Source organism: Gymnoscopelus microlampas, assembly GCF_963454915.1.
Source record: "Gymnoscopelus microlampas genome assembly, chromosome: 14".
NCBI classification, from domain to species: domain Eukaryota; kingdom Metazoa; phylum Chordata; class Actinopteri; order Myctophiformes; family Myctophidae; genus Gymnoscopelus; species Gymnoscopelus microlampas.
Window position 1 is genome coordinate 11,640,284 of NC_139951.1, and position 16,921 is coordinate 11,657,204.

Sequence of the window (16,921 nt, forward strand, 5' to 3'; positions counted from 1 at the left end):
GTCTTCAACGTTTTGAGGCCAAGGACCCCCTAACTGAGAGAGAGATGAAGCAGGGACCCCCTACTCTATATTGTATAAAATTGTGTTTCAGATTAAAGGTTATTTTTTACTTAGTCTGCTCTTTTTGCCCTCTACACCTATAGCCTCTTTGCCAAAAATAGCCGATCTACAAGCTTGTAGATCTGCTATTTTCGGCTAATGTTCCCCCTCAGAAAAGGAATTCTAGGGTTCAAGTGGTTAATGTAAAAAAACGAAATCCTATCACACAAAGATTTGGCGGACCCCCTATAGTAGCTCTGAGGACCCCCTAGGGGTCCCGGACCCCCTGTTGAAGACCCCTGCATTAGAGGCCCGGACCCCCTGTTGAAGACCCCTGCATTAGAGGCTTAAAAGTTGCAAAAGATTTCAAGAATAGCTAACAATTGCCGATCTACAAGCTCTGCTATTTACACAATTTGTGCACAACACAGTTGTGCGACAATTACAACAAAGTATTATAAAAAAAATAAAAAAATAAACACGCTTCTCAATTATCCAATCAATCGAAAACATAATCAATAGAATAATCGCTAAGAAACGAACTGATAATCGCAGCCCTACGTGTCAGTGTGTGCGGCTGCATCCATGCTCCATCGTCTCAATGCTTTTGTTCTCTCAGCATCCCTATTCTCGCCAGGGCCTTGTCCACACTGGGGATCAGCTTTTCATGAAACTCCCACAGCCTGGTGTCAACGCGCATGTTCTCTTTGGACACGCAGATCTGGTTGTAACTGGGTGGTATGGTGTGTGTGATCAAGCAACCCCGGACGTGCATAACCAATCCCATATCTGAAGGGACCTGGAATGTATTCCCGAAGTTCTTCAGCACTTTGTGCACTGATGTCTGCTGCACCATCCTTGGCTGAACTATCATCTTGTATCCCACTTCCCATTGGTGTTTCTCCATTCCATATTTTCTATAGATGTGCTCCAGAATATTTATTCCCGGCACCCCTTCCCACTGGGGCAGGTGGAACTTTGCGCCGGGATCCACATGGTCAGTTGGAAATAAGTGCATCTGAAAGAGGAACACCCCCACCTTTGGGTTTTCCTGTTGGAGCTGACTCATCAGAGAGATTAGACTGTTTTGATGGTAAGGTACTATAATCTCATCTATGTCATGCAACAGGACATAGCGCGAGCGGTCCATGTATCTGTAGACGCAGTCGTTGAGTGTGGTTAACTGGCCGTAGTAGTGCAGGTCCCCCGCTCCATGCTCGAGATACTTCCATCCCTTTGATGGTTTGAGGTGCTTGTCCACGGGCCAGGGAACTATCTCTACGAAACCCTCCTGGCTGTAACTGTGCAGTAAGCGGTCAAGATCTGGACCACAGCTGGTGTTGTAGACCACCACTCTGTCCACGCCCAGCAGTCGGTACATCTCTAGGGCCTGTGTGAACTGAAGCACGTTGTTGTAGTCTCCGTACACGGTGGGGATGCACACTGTGAAGTCAAACTGGGGCTTTATCGGCTCTGTCCCGCCGCTCTGCTGGTTACCTACAGTGGTGGAAAGTAACATAGTACATTTATTGTAAGTAAATTATCTATTTACTTGAGTAGCCTATTTGTAGCATATTCGTTTTTTTGATTGATACTTGTGACTTTCACTCCACTATATTTCTAGGATGGATAAATGCACATTACGAATTAACCATTCAAGCCCTACAGTATGTCAAAGATAGTGAAAATAGCATATCTACAAGCTCAAGGCAGCACAATTAGACACTTTGTGAGCATGTAAATGGTGCATTTATAAAGCGCCTTTATCCAAAGGGCTTTACACACCAAAAGCGGAGGAAACCATTCAAGGCACCAACCTGCTCATCAGGAGCAACTGGGGGTTCAGTGTCTTGCTCAAGGACACTTGGGGAGCCCGGGATCAAACTGCATGGGAACCTTACGTTTCCCAAGAGGCCGCTCTACCTCCTGAGCCACTGCCACCCCAGATCGTAGAGAAATAATATGCTATTTCCATTATTTTTTTTATATTAGCATTTCTTTTTTTAATACCAACATTTCAATACAGCAATGCACTGATATATATATTTTTTAAACTTTGTAATTTGTACTTTTGAATACTGAAGCCTTTTTAAAAGCATGTGTTTTTGAATACTTAGGTATATTTTGAATACACACAAGTACAAATTTGACAGAGCAACTTTAACTTATAGTTGAGTAATATTTGACCAGGAGTATCTATGCTTTGACTCAAGTATTTGGGTTGAGTACCTTTCCACCACTAGTTACCTATAGGGAGAAAGATCTGCCACTGTGCTTCCATGCTATCCGAATGAGTCGACAGGGTGACATGGGTCGCTTTGCAGCCTGCGGGGATCCAACACAGGACGTCCATCGTCTCAAAAGGAAAACCGAAGTCATCCATGTCCGCGTGGTGTTCGAAGCTAGCCGGAGTGCTGGGTATGGAAAGGTTGCCACTACAGCAGAAAACACAGTGCATGGTCATGATGGAATCTCTCCTGAATATACCAATGATGCGCAAATCCCAACCTTTCACCCTGCGGTCCATGTAGGCAGAAATCAGCAGGTGCTTGGTGTTATTCAGAGGGGTGATGCTCTGGGTAGAGGTACGGCAGGGGCTGTACAACAGGGACAGTTGTACAATCGTTTGTTTAGCATCGTTTTGAACAGACTTTACATTTTTTACATTTCTGACTATGTACAGGAAGTATATGAAGATGCACGCAGTAAAGAGGAAGATGAACCACAGTTTTTTTTCATTCATCGCGCCTGTAGACAGGAAATCAAGACTCAAGATGTTGTATGATGTGACGTTTCTTCTTGTCCCGGCACAGTTGTTAAAGATGCAAGGCTTTGCATTTCTGATGCGTTTAAATAGTTCTCCTTAGTGCCGTGTTCTTCTGAATTATTGTTTTTCTTTTTTCTTTTGTAGGTTTGCCTGTGCTTGTGCTTGTCTGTCTATTTGTCTGTCCATCTTCCAAACCGTAGGACCGGTCAGAAAAAACGTTGACTTCCGTCAAACACGTTCTGGTTGTGGGATTTCTGAAATTGAAAAATAAGAACTTTCATAAACAAGACTGCTATGTGGCCAAATAGGACATAGTCGTTTGTCCAAAACTCACACAAATTGGTAAAAATATATCTCTGGAGTCCTGTGATCAAGATGTATCAGACCGATTTCTCATAATCCATTCCATGGAATACGATTGACTTCCAAAGTTTGTGGGCCCTGCGGGTAGCCAACCCATCCTGGCAGATATCTGCGCTCTGAGGAGCACACTTTTCTAGTTAAGTGTTTATTTCTGCATACTTTATATGCTGTTGACTGACTGCTGTTATTCAGCCTTCTTTACATTAGAGAAGAAAATCATTGCATTTCAGTTCATTTCATTACATGACTTGACATTCTTAAGCCAATTTATACTTGGGTGAAAAGGTGTTGTGAAAAAAAAATATTTCCAACTGTAGTGAATATTATACAATGGGTGTGAGTAACACACCTGTTATCATATTGCATGCGTGTGACCTTAGTCAACCTTTAACATGTCTCTGAAAGCCCATGCACCTTTTCTTATTGTAAGCGTAGTAGTGTACTAAATTTAGGGAACTTCACCAAGTTCGTGTCCTCTGAGCTTAGGGAACTTCAGAAAGTTTGCGTCCTCTCTTATCTTAGTCTAATCAATTAGTGTTGAGCAATTTGTGTATAAACATTGACATGTTTGCAGAAGAACACGGTTATCTACAAGGACCAGATGTTCATCTTCCAGCGATATCAACGGGGAGGCCATTTGCACCCTGCAACGCACAAGAGGCTTTAGCGCTTGTGCAAGAAGATGACCACGGCACATCCTACTACCTTAACAGACAGGAAGTCTGTGGGCCTGAGATGCTGCGTGTTCCGCTAACCACCTAACCATGAACTTTTGCACCCCTGATCACAATACACATATAGAGAGGCTTCCTTGATTGTAATCAGTTTAAACCGTCCATTTGAGACCGCCTCAATTGGGATGTTCCACATTGAACTTGTATGTATATATATATGACTGTCTGTCTTTCAATAAAGTAGAACATGTTAACCTTGGACGCTTGTTTGAGACTTAATGTGTTCCCGATCGATCGCTCCTCTTCTTTGCTGCTACAACTGAGACATCACCGGGTATTTTACTATGAACTTCTCTCATCCACATCATCTGACCAGACTTTGAATGACCTAGAGAAAGAAAATCGCTACACCAACAGAAGAAGAAAACCATGTTCAGTTGAAAACACATGTCTTATGATATCCTGGTAAACCACCCAGTCGCAGAATTCAAAGGATGGTTTACCAGGCTAGTCTTATGTCACCTGGCCCTTTTTCAACAAAAGTATAGCGTTCACACAGACCAAGTTGCAGCAACTGAAACTGTATACTCAATTCAGAACACCAACATGACAAGCAACAAATACTACTGTAAGTGGTACAAGATCACAGCTATGTTCCATTAATCAGTAGATCAGATAATAACTAGAAAAAGTGCTCTAGAACTAGAAACACAGGTCTCCGCCAGGTCAGGTAGGTTATTGTGGGCTAGCAATGTTCGGAATTCACCAATCAGGATGGAATATAAAAAATCAAGTCAAGTGATCAAGACGTATCCGTCTTGATCACTTGACTATAGAGATCGTGTGTACCGATTTGGTGGTGCTATAAAAGGTAGATGTGAATTTCTTAATGATTACCTGTTGATGATCCGATTCCCATACTGTATTATTATAAATACAAACTTATAGCAAAAACTGTTCATTTTGCACTATGGTGTACTCTTCAATAATTATATTAATTCTTTTTTACATTCTTGTAACATTTGTGTCTTCTAGAGAACCTTTTGTACAGTGTTGATTTCGTCGACTAAAATTATGACGAAAAATGTTCGTCGACTACCTTTTTTCACAAGTCATTTTATATTTGGTTGCACTCGGGTGATCTACAAGCTCGTGCACAACGCGCTGTGAGCTTGTAGATTTTCAGCATGTAACAAAGTGTAAAATCGGCCATTACGACGCCATCAAGGCACCGCCAAAATACATTTTAATCAACTATAATCTTATGATATTTAGTCGACTAAAACTTGGGAACATAGGACCTAACCTAAACCTAACCCTAACCTTAGTGGGGGAACATAGAACCCGGGGAACATAGGGATGACCCCCTAAAACTAGACTAAAACTAAAACATTTCAGATGACTAAAATATGGCTAAAACTAACTGCTGTCAAAATCAACACTGCTTTTGTAATTTTCCAAAATGCATGAATGCATATATCTGCGCAAAGAGTGACTTAGATATTGAGATATGGACATTATTGCACGCATGGGAAGCCACATCTTGCGTAAAATTCTAGTCCAGAGTGTATTTTATGCCAATTGCTTAGTTAGTCCCTAATTGTAATTATTTTGTAAGGAAATTTGCAGGGCGGTTGTAGTTGTCTTAAACCCCTTTCTAGGAATAATAATAATAAATATAGCTGCAAGCAGCGATAAGCGGGGCCAGGGAATGCAGGAAGAAAAAAGAAAGAAGCAATAATAAGTAATATGCACAATAAGCCATAGGAACATAGAAGACTGAACTTGAGAGAAAGAAAACCATGCAATTAACATGAGCATTTTAAACCCTCACTAACCCTAACCTCAGTAAAACTATGCCTACCCCTAACCTCAAGAAATACTATGCGTAAGCCTAAGAATGCCAAATCATGATCACCTCAACACATCGTCAGGGACAGGGATCGAACCAGTGACCTCAAGACTCATAGGCTGCTTTTCTTCTCATTGAGCTAGAGATAGCGCTGGTAGTGTCTGTTGATATATATAAGTCTTTCCGTCCCTGATGGACCATGCCTCTGTTTTGCTAACTACTCTAGATCAGTGGTTCCCTAACCATCTACCGATAGAGAAATTGTACGTCTCCTCAGAACAGAATCTAGTGAAAGTAGCCGATCTACAAGCTCACAAAACGTTGCTATCTGAAAAGTTGTGAGATTGAAGATCGTCTATTTTCACAATGAAGGGAAATGTCATACATTGAAAAAACATAATCTCAAATAATAATAATAATCAATAATAATAATAATCATTTTATCTTTAACAATTGCAGATGTATTCATTGATACAGTCATGTTGTTTGCAATGCACTTTAACACATTGTGTGCCAGAGGTTTATTAAAATAGGGTACGTTCAGTGCCTGCATATCTTTGATCCACTTACGTTGAGTCAGGACCTGTGTAAGCAAGTTTCACGGCTGTCGGCCAAACGAGGCATGACTTTTGCCTGTTTAAGGTTTGCATTTTCAAAAATTATAGTGCCCCCCTTTGACCAAATATTGAGTAAGATTGGTTTCAGTGATATTTGGAATGACCCTCTACATTACTGCAAAGTTTCAAACAAATGTGAGTCTGCATGTATGTATTAGGGGCAGATGAATAATTGTCATAAAACTGCAATAGTTATCTCCTCCTGGGATTTGTGAGTAATCTACACAAAACATTTTACACTTGATCTTTGGACCAATATCTAAAATCCCAGTTGAAGAGAAGTTTGTAAGTTAAAAAAAATGAAGCTTTTAAGAGCCAATGAATGTTTTTCATATAATTCAAAATGGTGGGAGATCTAAAGGTCAGAGGTCAAAAGTCAGAGGGTGAAAGTTGTTCAGTATGAGGAGACGCATGTGTGTATTGAAGTTTCATGGCTGTAGGTCAAACAGGGCATGAGTTGTACCTGTTCAAAGTTGCCATTTTCAATTGAGTGCTATAGCGCCACCCTTTGACGAATGAGTGTGAGATTTATGTCTTGATAACTTTTCATGACCATCTATCATATGGCCGAGTTTCATAAAAAGCACGGTTGAGCCAGAACTGCGAAAAACGGCAGAAGAAGAAATATAGCTGCAAGCAGCGATAATACGGGGCCAGTGAATGAAGAATGGAGAGAGAGAGAGGGAGAGACAGAGAGAGAGAGAGAGAGAGAGAGAGAGAGAGAGAGAGAGAGAGAGAGAGAGAGAGAGAGAGAGAGAGAGAGAACAGAGGGAGAGACAGAGGGAGAGACAGAGGGAGAGACAGAGACAGACAGACAGCGTGATAGATAGAGAGAGACAGACAGACAGACAGAGAAAGACAAAGTGATATAGAGAGACAGACAGACAGAGACAGACAAATGATAGAGAGAGACAGACAGAGACAGACAAAATGATAGAGAGAGACAGACACACAGAGACAGACAAAGTGATAGAGAGAGGCAGACAGACAGACAGACAGACAGACAGACAGACAGACAGACAAAGTGATAGAGAGAGACAGACAGACAGACACACAAAGTGATAGCAAGAAGCCATTTGGCCAACAGACCTGATCTAGTGAAAAAGGAGATCAGACAGATGACACAGTTTCACGCAAATTGCTCAGAAATCCTGGGTTTAAAGACAGGGTGCCGTGATTTTCAGTGACCCCCCCCCCCCCCCCCCCCTAAAACATAATCATCAGGTATTATGGTTATACTAGGAGGAAGATTTTTTTTCAAAAAAGTGTACAGAAAGTGTTAACATTATGTTTTTATGTGGGCACGCCTCCAGTTCATTAAGTATACCTGGTTCTCCCCTTAGCACCTCCTCCACCACCTTAGCACCACCCACCTGTCCTAATCCCTCCTCATGCCCACACCTGTTAGGGTTATGATAACGAGGGGGAGGGTATATTTTTACTGTGTCATTAAATGGCTGTTTTTCCATTGGCACGTTTGACCCTCAAGGTTTCAGTCTCCAGGAAGAAACTCAAAATAGTCAGAGAAGACATAAAACACCATAAAAAACACCACCAGGGGGCTTAATGAAGTTCTATCAACCTCATAGACACATGAAAAACTGAAAAAGTGCAAAACCATGGCACCACCTCTTTAAGTGTTTTTCAAACTGCTCAAAATTGCGGACAATCTAAGGGCAGAGCTTACTGGTCAAAGTGATGAGTCAAGGCACATGTGTAAGCAAGTTTCACGGCTGCCGGCCAAACGAGGCATGACTTTTGCCTGTTTAAAATTTGCATTTTCAAAAAATTGCTATAGCGCCCCCCTTTGACCAATTGGAGTAAGATTGGTTTCAGTGATATTTGGAATGACCCTCTACATTATTGCAAAGTTTCAAAGAAAACTTTGCAGCAATGTAGAAGTTTGTAAGTAAGCTCTTAACTTACAAACTTCTCTTCAAGTGGGATTTTAGTGTGTATCGAAGTTTCATGGCTGTAGGTCAAACAGGGCATGAGTTGTACCTGTTCAAAGTTGGCATTTTCAATTGAGTGTTATAGCGCCACCCTTTGACGAATGAGTGTGAGAAGTATTTTTTTTTCTCTTTACATTTTTATCCCACGATTTTGTAACCCCTATTTTTTCACCATAGTGCCAATGCCTAAGCATGTAATCCTGGGCACTACCTTCCCTCTGCCAACCTAGGGAGGCCAGGGCCGAGCTCATGCCTCCTTCAATGCATGAGAGCCGTCTGACCTTCTTATCACCTGACAGGGGAGAGTTTCCCTGGTTGGACATAGCGCGTGGAAGGAACACGTTATTCCAACCAGTTCCCTTCCCCTCAATCAGGCGCCCCAGCTGGCCAGGGGGAGGCAGTATAGTGACCAGGATTACTGCATGTTTTTTGTGAGGGTACCTATAGGAGACACGGGGAGAACATGCAAACTCCACACAGAAAGGCCCTTTCGCCAACCCCACCTAGGGTGTGGGCACTGATGACGCGGAGGAGAGAACACGCCCCCAGCGCCCACAGCGTCCCCTGCGGGAATCGAACCCAGGACCTTCTAGCTGTGAGGCAACAGCGCTGAGAAGTATTTCTTGATCGTTTTTCATGACCATCTACCATATGGCCGAGTTTCGTAAAAAGCAACAGCACGGTTAAGCCAGAACTGCCAAAAACGGCAGAAAAAGAAGAATAATGCCAATAACAAGACGAAGCCTGGCTTAAAGCCTGGCCCCGTAATAATGCCAATAACAAGACGGAGCCCTGGGGCCTATTACACAAAAGGGGAATTAAATAAGCCTGGATTTAAGTCAAATCCAGGTTTGACAAAGTCTGGTCCGTACAGCCTGGTTTGAACGCCAAGCCAGGCTGAAAAGGAGCAACTTTGTCGAGCTAGACCTTGTCAAGCCAGGCTGTGTCGAGCCAGGATGGTAAAGCCAGGCTTCAAGTATTCCTGTAAAAGACCATGAAAGTCGATAGCAGAATCCTTGAACTTGACCAATCATGGAGCCCAAAACCAGAGCAGCGTTCTTCTCTGTGGCTGAACAGCAGCACTGCAGCAGCTCATGGAATCATATGAGGAAGTAAAATGTATAGTAATGTTGCCTTGCTAAACTAATGGCCTAAGTCATTTTTTAAAGTTTTTCAGGAAAAATGAAAAACTGATCCAAAACAAACTATATGATATTTCTTAATCATTTCACCCAAAATGTTTATAACAAATTATGACTATTTAAATAGAAATAACACCGTCTGTCAGTTATGTAACATAAGAAATTTAAATAGGTTTAAATAGGATTAAATATGACTTAGGCCAAAAAAAAGAGCAAAAAAATATATATAAAATGGCCTAAATCAGTAAATCATTTGGCTTAAGTCACAAAACCATGTGACTTAGGCCTGAAAAAAGGCCTATTTTGTCCTAAGTCACACTAGGGAGTTAGGCCATTATACTAAAAGGGGAGTGAACAGCATGATCCTTTTCAATTAGGAGATGGGCGAAAGGTGGCAAGAAATCAAAAATAATTTCTCCATTGACTAGATCATTTTGATCATTTAAAATATGCTCCTCATTGACATTGTACAAGAGGCTCTTTTAAGCCTGTAACTAATAATGTCAGACATTTTTATAATCTAAAAAAATATATATATATTATCAAACATCTACAATGTGAACTACACACTATTTCAGTAATATAATTAAATTGATTATATCTAATTGTTATTTGAATGCAGGGTCATTAAAATGTGTCCATGTACAAACATATGTGTTGAATTAACTGTGGAAAAGTCAATGGTTTAAGATTGGAGTCATTGAACTAATAGCTATATCACAAAACTTGAAGAACAAGGCACTGGATTAATTAAGCTTGGCTGCTAACTTCACAGCTAAATTGCCATGGTAACTAAGGTAGGATTGCGTCAATTTTCTTTCTTAGAGAAATGTTCAATATGTAATTCCAAGAAATCCTGTAAGTAACAAAAGTAAAGATGTGCTTACCATTAATGATCCAGCAGTCATTAATTAGGAATAGAATAATCCATCATTGTAATTTAGGCATACGTGATACAGACATGGACATTTCAAGCTAAACTATGAATAGTTTACACAGAACATTTTCTAAAGTTAGTATTAGCCTGCTGGGGCGTGTGTAGCTGCTTTCTGTGGTGTAACGGTCCTTAGAATAAGCGTATGTCATGCGAAACAGTACAGGAAAAGTGAGAGTAGAGACAGGATGTGGCAAGCAACACAGATCAGATTAATGATATGCACTAGTTAGGCTTTGTTTTTGCTTTTGTTGAGCACACAGAGTAAAGAGCCGTCCACACCAAGCAATATAACTAGGCTGTAGGGCATAGCAGTGGCTGCCATTATGTGGTTCCACAGATAGATAGAGAGATAGATAGATACAGTACATTTTTCCCATAGAGATTTCTGAAAATATTTATATTAATTATGTTAAGCCTGGAACCAAGCCAGCCAGGATTGTGGTGAATCATGACCATAAAACATTTGATTCTGCTTGATTCCTGATGTTGTTTAAACCAATGCTTCTCAATAACAATAGACTAAGATTTCCATCTAGGCGGCCAACATTCATGTTCAGTAAACACCTTGTTGTTCATCCTGACTCAGTCATAAAAGTTGACTGCTCTTCCCTTGGAACCAGCAATCCTAGCCTGTACCGGTATCACTCGAACATCTCAGGTGGCTTAATAGTCTAGTATTAACATCCCTTGTCAAATTGTGGTGACTAACACAGTGTGGAGGGTTTCAGCACCAGCAGGCCCGATATACTGAACCTTGTCCTGGAGAGGTCTGGGGTGACTGAGCCTGCAGTGTGGCGCTGTGCAGCAAGCACCATAGAACAGTGGTTCTCAACCTGTGGGTCGGGACCCTCAGGGGGGTCCCCACATGATTTTGGGGGGGTCCCCAGGTGACAGCGAAGTGACAATTTAAGTAACCCTTTTCATACAAGAAAAAACTAACAAAAAAAGACCATTACTGCACCAAAAGTATCAACAAAATATACCAAAAAAAATGGTCAAACGTTGGCCAAATTGTCAAATATAAGAAAGAGGCAATTTTTTAAAATAGCCGATCCACAAGCTCACATGAGCTTGTAGATCTGCTAGTTTCAAAGTGTGTATGTGTGGAACAGAGTCAAACAAAATAATTCTTCAACTCCTACATTCCAAGTGCTTGTCAGGGTCCCCAGTTCAAATATGATTCTTTTGGGGGTTCACAGCCTGAAAAGGTTGAGAACTACTGCCATAGAACATGCTAGCACCGTTCCTATACAAAAAACACATGCCATTACACTATAGCAAAGAGAGAGTTTAGCTTTACATACACCACAACCACCATTATCAGGCTAAGGTATCCATCAAAAACTCTCTGATAATGTATTAACAGTTTTCAATGACTCCTCCTGTTTTCACTGACTTTCACTATATTTATGAGATCATACAATCGCATTAATGGCCCAAGTGTTATGGAAATAAAAACTATTATATGCATTTTCATTAATAAAATGAAATAAAATCCCTTACAAATGGTGAGAAATGATGTTAAATTCTGTTAAAGAGACATGTCTTTAAGTGTTGTTTAAAGAATTCAACAGAGCCTGCCTAGTGCCTATCACCTAATCTCAGGAAAATTTGCACGCACACTCCCAGTAGACCAAGGAAGAACCTTTGCCACACATTTTTCAGATCGGCTTTTCAATAAAAAATAAAATAAATAAAACGTATGAACTGAGTCCCAAATGTTAATGACACACTGACACATTGACAGACAGGCTGTGGAAGGAATGTGACAGTGATAAGTTCAAGACTTGCTTACGCCTACTTTTAAGTGCAGACAAGCTTATCCTTTGCTTTTCATGTCAAAAGGGGTGCAACAGCTAATTGAACCAGTCGATTTAATTTGTCGATTATACTCGATAATAATTGATTAATAATCTATCTATGTCATTAGAGCAGGGGTCTTCAACGTTTTGAGGCCAAGGACCCCCTAACTGAGAGAGAGATGAAGCAGATTAAAGGTTATTTTTTACTTAGTCTGCTCTTTTTTCCCTCTACACCTATAGCCTCTTTGCCAAAAATAGCCGATCTACAAGCTCACAACGCCTCGCGCTGCGAGGCGTTGAGAGCTTGTAGATCTGCTATTTTCGGCTTATGTTCCCCCCTCAGAAAAGGAATTCTAGAGTTCAAGTGGTTAATGTAAAAAAACTAAATCCTATCACACAAAGATTTGGCGGACCCCCTATAGTAGCTCTGAGGACCCCCTAGGGGTCCCCTGCATTAGAGGCTTTAAAGTTGCAAAAGATTTCAAGAATAGCTAACAATTGCCGATCTACAAGCTCTGCTATTTACACCATTTTTACACAACACCGTTGTGCGACGATTACAACAAAGTATTATAAAAAAAGAAAAAACTAAACATGCTTCTCAATTATCCAATCAATCGAAAACATAATCAATAGAATAATCGCTAAGAAACTAACTGATAATCGCAGTCTGTCTGTGTCAGTGTGTGCGGCTGCATCCATGCTCCATCGTCTCAATGCTTTTGTTCTCTCAGCATCCCTATTCTCGCCAGGGCCTTGTCCACACTGGGGATCAGCTTTTCATGAAACTCCCACAGCCTGGTGTCAACGCGCATGTTCTCTTTGGACACGCAGATCTGGTTGTAACTGGGTGGTATGGTGTGTGTGATCAAGCAACCCCGGACGTGCATAACCAATCCCATATCTGAAGGGACCTGGAATGTATTCCCGAAGTTCTTCAGCACTTTGTGCACTGATGTCTGCTGCACCATCCTTGGCTGAACTATCATCTTGTATCCCACTTCCCATTGGTGTTTCTCCATTCCATATTTTCTATAGATGTGCTCCAGAATATTTATTCCCGGCACCCCTTCCCACTGGGGCAGGTGGAACTTTGCGCCGGGATCCACATGGTCAGTTGGAAATAAGTGCATCTGAAAGAGGAACACCCCCACCTTTGGGTTTTGCTGTTGGAGCTGGCTCATCAGAGAGATTAGACTGTTTTGATGGTAAGGTACTATAATCTCATCTATGTCATGCAACAGGACATAGCGCGAGCGGTCCATGTATCTGTAGACACAGTCGTTGAGTGTGGTCAGCTGGCCGTAGTAGTGCAGGTCCCCCGCTCCATGCTCGAGATACTTCCATCCCTTCGATGGTTTGAGGTGCTTGTCCACGGGCCAGGGAACTATCTCTACGAAACCCTCCTGGCTGTAACTGTGCAGTAAGCGGTCAAGATCTGGACCACAGCTGGTGTTGTAGACCACCACCCTGTCCACGCCCAGCAGTCGGTACATCTCTAGGGCCTGTGTGAACTGAAGCACGTTGTTGTAGTCTCCGTACACGGTGGGGATGCACACTGTGAAGTCAAACTGGGGCTTTATCGCCTCTGTCCCGCCGCTCTCCTGGTTACCTACAGTGGTGGACAGTAACAAAGTACATTTATCATACATCAATTATCTGAGTATTTACTTGAGTAGCCTATTTGTGTTTTTGATTGATGCTTGTGACTTTCACTCCACTAAATTTCAAAGACAAATATTGTACTTTTGACTCCACTATATTTCTAGGATGGGGAAATGTACATTATGAATGCACCACTTAAGCCCTATTTCAAATATAGTGAAGATAGCATATCTACAAGCTCAACGCATCACAATTCAACACGTTGTGAGCTTGTAAATGGTGCATTTATAAGGCGCCTTTATCCAAAGGGCTTTACAATGTGAATTACATTCACACTGCACCGACAGCGGAAGAAACCATTCAAGGCACCAACCTGCTCACCAGGAGCAACTGGGGGTTCAGTGTCTTGCTCAAGGACACTTAGGGGAGCCCGGGATCGAACTGCATGGGAACCTTCCGTTTCCCAAGCGGTTTTAATTTCTACCTCCTGAGCCACTGCCAACACAGATCGTAGTAGATCGTAGTAGAGGTAGATCTGCTATTTCCACATTTTTTTTTAAATATTAGATTTTTTGGAAGATATCAACATTTCAATACAGCACTGATATTAAAAACAATTATTACTTTGTAATTTGTACTTTTGAATACTGAAGCATTTTTAAAAGCATGTGCTTTTGAATACTTAGGTATATTTTTCATACAGACAGAGACAGAGCAACGTTAACTTATAGTTGAGCAATACTTGACCGGGAGTATCTATGCTTTGACTCAAGTATTGGGGTTGAGTAATTTTCCACCACTAGTTACCTATCGGGAGAAAGATCTGCCGCTGTGCTTCCATGCTATCTGAATGAGTCGACAGGGTGACATGGGTCGCTTTGCAGCCGGCGGGGATCCAACACATGACGTCCATAGTCTCAAAAGGAAAACCAAAATCCATCTCTGCGTGGTTTACAAAGCTAGCGGGAGTGCTGGGTATGGAAGGGTTGCCGCTACAGCAGAAAACACAGTGCATGGTCATGATGGAATCTCTCCTGAATATACCGATGATGCGCAGATCCCAACCTTTCACCCTGCGGTCCATGTAGGCAGAAACCAGCAGGTGCTTGGTGTTATTAAGAGGGGTGATGCTCTGGGTAGAGGTACGGCAGGGGCTGTACAACAGGGACAGTTGTACAGTCGTTCGTTTAGCATCGTTTTGAACAGACTTTAGATTTTTTACATTTCTGACTATGTACAGGATGTAAATGAAGATGCCGGCAGTAAAGAGGAGGATGAACAGCAGTTTTTGTTTATTCATTGCGCCCGTAGACAGGAAATCAAGACTCAAGATGGTGTATGACGTGACGTTTCTTCTTGTCCCGGCACAGTTCTTTGCAGTACTGTTGCGTTTAAACAGTTCTCCTCAGTGCCGTCCTCAAGCGTGTGCTTGTGCTTCTCTGTCTATCTGTCTGTCCACGGCTAATCTTCCAAACCGTAGGACCAGTCAGAAATACCGTTGACCTCCCTCAAACACGTCCTGGTTGTGGGATTTCTGAAATTGGAAAATATAAAATTCACTGTCCATGAATCTGTTGAGAACTTTTATAAACATTTAGACCGATATGTGGCCAAATAGGACACGTTTGTCCAAAACTCACACAAATTGGTAAAAACATTTCTCTGGAGTCCTGTGATCAAGATGTATCAGACATATTTTTCATAATCCATTTCACGGACTACGATTGACTTCCAAAGTTTGCGGGCCCTGGGTAGCCAGGGTGCAAAACATAGTCTCGGCCATGCCTTTCGGCCTGGTGGAGACACTACAGTCCCTTCTACCAAAAATACATTATTTTCTATCATAGATAGAAGGGTAACACTTTACTTAGAGATCGGGTCTATGATGCATTATAATCGCAGTTATAGTGCATTATACATTATAAAGCATTATAACAATCGTTGTAAATGTTCATAATCATGTACGACAACTTATAATAATGTTTATAACGTATTATAAGTGCTGGTCATGCATTATAAGCTCAGTGGAACAGCACATTATAACTACCTAAACTTACTTAGTTATAAAGTGTCTTTGTTTTAAGTTTGTTATGCATAATTGTAAACATTTATAACGAGTGTTATGAAGCATTATAATGCAATACATGTGATTATAATGCATTATAGACCCGACCTTTAAGTAAAGTGTTACCTGGTAGTTATGTTTTGTTCCACTGGGTTTAGAATGCATTTTGACCAGCACTTATACATTATATTATAAGTTATAATACTTCATAAACCTTGTTATAAGTTGTTATGCATGATTATAAGCATTTATAACAATGCATTATAAGTGCATTCAAAATGTGGTTATAACACATTATAGACCCGACCTTATAAAGATCACTCGACTATAGTTTGTTTTCTCTATAGTGAAGCATATAGAGAAGCGAAGATTTTTTTTTTTCTAATTCCGACGATGACCAGAATCACATATCAATATGTCAAAAAATGTAATAAAACCTGTTTGTTGACTAATCATATCATAAAGTACAAGTTGCTCTTAATTTGAAATCCGCCCCGTTTTAAAGGGAAATTATTTCTGTTGAGGCCAAGCCATCATGGTCGAATGTTAACAAATGCACATGAATTAATGATGGAGTAAATGCGAGTCGACTCAAAATCTGTCCCCCTCAGTTCAAAACTGTCCTCTGCGGCTGCGCCACTGGAACACACACATTTCAACTTAATGTAAACAGCATGAAAATGCCAGTTCTAGTCACAGCACTACTACTGGTTTTAGTAAAAGCAGTAGGAAACTTACGAGACAGGTGCTTCATATATCCTCATCTGAAAACTCACGCCGTAGAATGTGTGCAAGCAGCTGGTGGAGGAAATTGAAAACTGAACAAATGGTTTGATGGCCTCTGTCAAACTTACAATTTCAATTTAAGCATTTAGCAGACACTCTTATCCAGAGCGACATAGCAAGGTAAACGCATACTACATTTGACTCTTGGGTCGCCTGATATTGATCAATGTCTACACATCTACGATTGGAGCAGCGTCAGCCGCGTGACAATATTTCTGAGCATATTAGCAGCATCCACTGAGCTGCGTGATTTGATTTATTTGATTTGCACAACAATTTATATATACATAATATGCATGATATGATAGTTCTTCTTTTTT

General features: G+C 41.2%; 2 protein-coding genes across 2 annotated transcripts; both read right to left on the bottom strand.

The window, feature by feature from the left end:
• Nucleotides 1-39: 39 nt before the first annotated feature.
• LOC311060038 (uncharacterized protein) lies at nucleotides 40-11,158 on the bottom strand (the record flags this gene model as incomplete). The annotated part of the gene is made up of 4 exons (XM_084078163.1): nucleotides 40-1,536; nucleotides 2,287-2,614; nucleotides 7,402-7,406; nucleotides 11,053-11,158. 4 exons carry the CDS (start codon nucleotides 11,156-11,158, stop codon nucleotides 638-640), a joined length of 1,338 nt encoding a protein of 445 aa, XP_083934289.1. The 3' UTR covers nucleotides 40-637.
• Nucleotides 11,159-12,734: 1,576 nt separating this feature from the next.
• LOC311060039 (uncharacterized protein) lies at nucleotides 12,735-15,050 on the bottom strand (the record flags this gene model as incomplete). The annotated part of the gene is made up of 3 exons (XM_084078164.1): nucleotides 12,735-13,757; nucleotides 14,558-14,882; nucleotides 14,982-15,050. The coding sequence occupies 3 exons, from the start codon at nucleotides 15,048-15,050 to the stop codon at nucleotides 12,859-12,861; spliced, it is 1,293 nt and encodes a 430-aa protein (XP_083934290.1). The 3' UTR covers nucleotides 12,735-12,858.
• Between the last annotated feature and the right edge of the window lie 1,871 nt (nucleotides 15,051-16,921).